Source organism: Lathyrus oleraceus, chromosome 2 (assembly GCF_024323335.1).
Source record: "Lathyrus oleraceus cultivar Zhongwan6 chromosome 2, CAAS_Psat_ZW6_1.0, whole genome shotgun sequence".
NCBI classification, from domain to species: domain Eukaryota; kingdom Viridiplantae; phylum Streptophyta; class Magnoliopsida; order Fabales; family Fabaceae; genus Lathyrus; species Lathyrus oleraceus.
Window position 1 is genome coordinate 47,120,979 of NC_066580.1, and position 6,223 is coordinate 47,127,201.

At 35.7% G+C, this 6,223-nt stretch overlaps 1 protein-coding gene across 1 annotated transcript; it reads right to left on the minus strand.

The window, feature by feature from the left end:
* Window positions 1-379: 379 nt before the first annotated feature.
* LOC127121870 (uncharacterized) lies at window positions 380-2,664 on the minus strand. The gene is made up of 6 exons (XM_051052300.1): window positions 2,597-2,664; window positions 2,213-2,517; window positions 1,893-2,075; window positions 1,706-1,816; window positions 1,584-1,633; window positions 380-438 (listed from the first exon to the last, which is right to left on the minus strand). The coding sequence occupies exons 2-6, from the start codon at window positions 2,362-2,364 to the stop codon at window positions 380-382; spliced, it is 555 nt and encodes a 184-aa protein (XP_050908257.1). The 5' UTR covers window positions 2,365-2,517; window positions 2,597-2,664.
* Between the last annotated feature and the right edge of the window lie 3,559 nt (window positions 2,665-6,223).

Genomic DNA, 6,223 nt, shown 5'->3' on the forward strand with positions numbered 1-6,223 from the left:
AGATGGCTTGACCAATTTAGCATAAACACTCATTTCACTAATTACCAATGCATTTGCCTAATTGTGATTAGCAAACTTGATTAACAGCACATATATAACTCTAATTCTAACAGAATTTGGGATTAACATTCATTTGCACCAGATCTAGATCCAATTCCATTTTTCTCTCCATTTTTCTGCAATTTTTTTTCATAGAACTTGCATTGATCTTCACTGAATCATCATCCACCACCATTTCTGAAGAAGATTGAAGCTAGAATTCATCATTTTCGAGTGGAATTTGGGACTGTTGAACATTGCATAATCCATGGCAACTGGAATTTTTGGACGAATCAAGCACAACTGAGCTACACTTCATCATCCATTCATTCATCTGAGCTTAGGAGAGCATCTGTTTTTGCATTCTAGGCCTTGAATCCAGCAAATTAGCTTCTGCATCTTCATTGAGGTTAGATTTCGATCACTACAACAAACAAGACCTTAGACAGCGCTTTTTTTAGCCTTAGACAGCGCTTTAAAGCGCTGTCTAAACCTCCGCTGCTAAAGGTTTAGACAGCGCTTTTTTAAATCTTAAAAGCGTTGTCTAAGCCCCCCCCCTTAGACAGCGCTTTGGCCAAAAGCGCTTTATAAGACCCTCTTATTTTAAATTTTTTAGGTATACCTTAGACAGCGCTTTTGAAAAGCGCTGTCTAAGCCCCACCCCTTAGACAGCGCTTTGGCCAAAAGCGCTTTCTAAGACCCTCCTATTTTAATTTTTTAGGTATACCTTAGACAACGCTTTTCAAAAAGCGTTGTCTAAGCCCCCCCCTTAGACAGCGCTTTTCCCTAAAGCGCTTTCTAATCCCCCCCTTAGACAGCGCTTTTTACAAAAGCGCTGTCTAAGGTATACGAAATTTTTTGAAGCTTTTGTTTTAAACCACATTTTTTCCAGGTTTATAAACCAGAATTTCTACCTGTTTTCAACCAGATTTTGACAGACAATTATCACATTTTATATATGTCATTTTGGCCTTTTTTCTACCAATTTTTGGCTAACAAATATATATATATATATACCAATTCAAACCAATTTTGCCTTAAATGTATCAAAATATATACAAATTTATGTACACATTTACAAGTCATTACATATACTACAAATGTACACATTAATTACACAAATTTATGAACAAACATTGAGCTCTAACATGAATTGACACCACTCCTCTTTGATTTCGTCCACTTGATCCTTTGTATAAAATGCACACTTGAATTCCTCAAAGTACTACATAATAATATAACATATTTTGAATTAATTCCAACTATTTAATTATATGAGATATGTGTAAATATAAAAATAACTCATAAGTTAGAAATACATACATCGGTGGGAATCTTTAATTGGCCCAAAGCAAGAGTATCTCGTATAAACCTCAACATGAAATACCCGCAATCTATTTGATTACGTTGTGTAGGACACTACATATGAAAAAAAAAATATGGATTATAAATCCTAAGTTTTATCAAGTGTCATCACTAATATAATAAAAAATGTGGTAATTAAAAATATACCGCCACTTTAATCCATGTAATGGAGTTGGCGCCCCTCCTTGAGGTTTGGATAACTCGTTGGGCCCGAAAAGCTTGTAGGACGCTAATAAAATAAAAATGAAGCAATTAGAACAATTCACATAAACTAAGAAAATTTTTGAACATTCTCACTTACGTGTCAATTAGGACCTTCATATCCGGGTATGTTGTCCAATCATTTCCTAACGAGTCAAGATAATACACAATTTCTCGGATAGGATTGATTGCGAGCAACAACCAATGTCCACTGTAATGATTAGGCAAATGTTAGATGGTAACTTGGAAAATAATTATAATAGATGAATTTAGAATGAAATGCTAACCCGGTATTAAACGGTATAAAAAACAACTTCTCCGCATCTTTATTGTCCATGAGGATCCGAAGAACGTACTCCGTCACGGTATCCGGTCTATTTAAGATTAAAACTAAGTTGACGGTCGCGGGTGCTAAGAATCCGAATGACACGTCCAAACCATTGGGGCGCATCAATTTGTCATACAAAAACCTAATATAAAAACATCATTAACACCTCTTTTGAAACATAAAGTAAACCGGATTAACATAAAGTAAACCGGATTAACATAAAGTAAACATCATTAACATAAGTTGTTTAATTAATAAAATAAAGTAGACCGGATTTACCTAATATATGTATTGACAACGTTGACGCCGATTTCTTCATGACTAAAAACTTGCATGAAGTCTTCATTACCAATCATTTGGTCGTAATCAAAGCCGAAAATCCCTACCTCCATATGTAGGGTCCGAACACCTCCGGTCGGTATATCGGTCATCTCTAGAAATGTCCTGAGGCACGACCTATACTTGGTGGTAGTTTTTTTCCTAGCTACGGTCTTCTTAGCACCAGAACTTTTTACCCGTGCGGAGGCGTTGCTAACCTCCTTTTTTTGTTGTGCGGAGGCATTGCTAACCTCATTTTCTTGAAGCTACATGTCATATAAATAGTTAGATCAAATTAAGAATGTAACAACTTCCATGAATATATGTCATATAATTGTATATTACCTCTTTTCTTGAAACCGTGGACTCGGTATGCCGTGGAATCGCATTATCTTTTGATTTGGATTTTGTGGGAGTCTATTTAACATAACCAAGGAAAATATGTAAGTAAAATTTTAAGCATAAATTTTAAACTTTGAATATACACATTAAAGTTAACATAAGTTTTAAGCATACCTCATATCCTACGCATATGAGGTTTGTCGGCCATGCAACAAACGAACCTACTGCTTCGTGCACCGTTGTTGCATCCGAATCATCGCTAGGATATGGTAATGCTGCATTCGGCTCAACTGCAATATCAACTGATACCTTCAAACATCCAGCAGGGAGCTCTCTAGTGTGGAGTAATACTCCGCTAACGTTATGCACTTTTCCCTTGCCAATCATCCGATAGTATGGTGACGACAAATACAACTGACAATGGGAAATGCCCTAAAACCAATAATAACAAGAAATCGTTAATGTGTATATATGTCAAATACATAATTTAAGCAAATAGTTCAATTTAAGACAATTATATGTAATTACCTCTAGAATGTTCGGCTGAAAGGTACAGTTGATACTGTTTTTGTCTGAAGCATCTCTGTATACTGTTGAGGCGCTAGCCTCTCTTTCTCTCCTCAATGCATCAAGCTCAGCTTGCATGGCTTCCAATCTTGCATGAAGCTCCCGATTACTAGGAGCCTTTCCTTTTTTAATACTCAGGGAGGTCGGAGTGACTCCAAATCCCTTACCCCTCACCCGACCAGAATACTCAGGGACATCTAATGCCCGACTAAGTATGCCCTTAGTATCATCGGGAGATAAAGACTGAGATAGCTCCTCCTGAAAAATCAGATGAATACCGTATACTTGTCAAATATTTGTGTATAAAAATGTTATTCAATTAATGAAAAAATGTTATACTTACACATTTCTGGTATACGTGTAAAACTTCTTCTTGAGGAACTCCAGATTTGCCCACACGGGCTTCCTTCTACAAAACATGTGCAGGAAGAGATGTTTCTGAACTTTCCTCCTTCTGCAGCTACACATTAAGTCATACAATTTGATCAGATAAAACTAATATATGATGAACAAATTTGTTATCGCAATTTATAAATACTTACCATGGATTGTTCTAAGCGTCCATATCCGACACGTCCTTTTCGGTACGGATATGCGGGACTTGATGCTCTTTCCCGATTTGTAGCACTTATTCTTTGAAAAACCGGGTCTTGTCTTTTGGATTTGAAAGCTTCCCATTCTTCAGCCGATATCAAACTTTCATATTTTTTAGGAAGCTCCGCATCCACAAAATTACCATCCGCATCCTTAAGGAACTTGGATGATAAAAATGTCCGAAACCCTCTTAGAAGCTTTCCGGCCAATTTCATACAAAAACCTCTTCTTTCTTCTTCGATGTTAAAACATCGCTAAGAAAAACATACAGATTGATAGTTAGTATCGGTAATTGAAAAAACATAATTGATACCGTATAATTAAGGGCCAAATGATTGTACCTTTATCTCACTCCAAATTTTTTCTTTGGACTCATTCAGCTCTTTGTTTCTCCAATCATCACATGTAATGGGAATTTCATTCCTTACTAGTGCACCGATAAAACTAGTTAAGGTATGCCCATTAGGTTCTATAAGCTGTCCCTGGTTGTTCCAATAGACATCTAGTATGATGCCTCGAGATCTTCCTTGGACCACCCTTCTCATTACTGTGATGCCTCTTCAAATTTCTTCTTCCGCGGATACTTTTTTACTAACTTCCTCATGTTGGTCATCAGCCATGTCTAACCTGTAATAAACCAAGGAAACCATCAAATATCAAATATAACTTATAATCAAAGCAATTGAAAACAAAAAAATAAAGAAATCATGCATTATCAGATATAACTTATAATCAAAGCAATTGAAAACAAAAATATAATGAAATCATGCATTATCACATATAACTTATAATCAAAACAATTGAAAAAAAAATAAAGAAACCATGGATAATTTACCTAAGTCACTAACATCTCTTTCTTTTCTTTGTTGGAATATTAATCACTTGTTTCTTAGCAATGCGTACGGATGAATTGATCCAAATTCCCTCATTATGATCGTTTCTTATATATGACTCATCCGGTATAAGATCCTCAACTTCATCATTTCTATTCAACTCATTCCGTCTAATGCATGACTCATTCTCAACATCAATATCACATTGATCGACACCGCTATCATCAGTCACTTTGTTAGAGAAAAGCACTATAGACCATTTTGTACTCTTCGGGTCATTCACATAGAACACTTGTTTAGCTTGAGATGCTAGAATAAAAGGTTCATCTTTGTACCCCACCCTAGTAAGATCAACTTGCAAAAATCCGGACTTATCCATTCGTATGCCACTACTATTCACCCACTTGCAACCAAAGATGGGAATCTGAAACTTCTCGTAATCAAACACCCAAATGTGCTCAATAACTCCAAAATATGACAAATTTGCATATTTGGGGTTTAAGTCCTTCATACTTGATATATGCATTGCTTCAGCTAGCACGGTGACACCACTATTTTGCATAGTACTCTTATCATCTTGTTCTTTGGTATAAAATGTGTATCCATTAATTGAATATGCGCTATGAGAAAACACATGCAAACTTGGACCATATGCCAAACATCTCATAATTAGAAATATCCACTAATAACCTCCAAATCACTAATAGTTAAAAATTACTAACTATTACATTCATTAACCATTACATTCATTATATCATGTTGAGTGACACTGATTTCTTGGACCAAAGAAACATCCATTCAACAACAAAAAAAATGTAAAATCTTCTATCAACTAAATCAAATTCTTTATATTATTATAGAGTATAAACATTAGGTATGCGATAGCATACATAAGCTACATAGAGCAAATGCCAACCATAAAGTTCCTACTGCTCTAAACACTTTTTACAGATACAAATAAAGAGTCCTACAACTAGAACCCCTAAAGTTTCTCACATAACAACAAAGAGAAACAAATTTCAAGAAATCAACCTATTATGAAAACCATACACACTAACTCACTTGCACTAAGAATCTGTACACACACATAAATAAACACTTAATTTTTTCTTCAAATTTAGTTTGGACTTTTCTGATTCCAAATGGTAGAAAGTGGTTTATCATTACTCCAATTCCTTAGCTTAAGCATCCCATAAACAATCATTCCAACCAAAAATCCAAGAGCAGCACTTGATCCAACCAATGAAACAGCAGTACAAATAAGTGCCACAAATGAATCTTCTTTACTATTCATATCTCTAGCACACATAGCAAGTTCAATACCAGCAAACAAAAGCAACACACCCAATATCCAAACAGGAAACATCTTCAATATGTGTGCCAATGATGTTCCTAAAACCAATCCCCCATTCATCACAACAAGTTCAAAAGATGGAAGAAGAGGAAGAGCATTAGAGCAGAACGTACCGTATTCAAGTGATCTCCTTGCGCTGCAACCTTCGATTCAACGTTCGCAAGAGCAAACCCCCACTTCGATTCAACGTGCACGAGCTTCAACAGTTTGGCTTGATTGGAGCTTAGGGTTAGGTTTCAAGAGGAATTTATGGCGTTTTGTGGTTTAGCTAGAGAAGAGGAA

What these genes read in the sequence shown, in the direction of transcription:
- LOC127121870 (XM_051052300.1), bottom strand. Translation starts at nt 2,364, where the DNA reads ATGACCGATATACCGACCGGAGGTGTTCGGACCCTACATATGGAGGTA. An exon ending in GTTGTCAATACATATATTAG is followed by an intron (nt 2,076 to 2,212) that starts GTAAATCCGGTC and finishes TTTTTATATTAG; the next exon opens with GTTTTTGTATGACAAATTGA. An exon ending in ATGAAGGTCCTAATTGACAC is followed by an intron (nt 1,634 to 1,705) that starts GTAAGTGAGAAT and finishes TTATTTTATTAG; the next exon opens with CGTCCTACAAGCTTTTCGGG.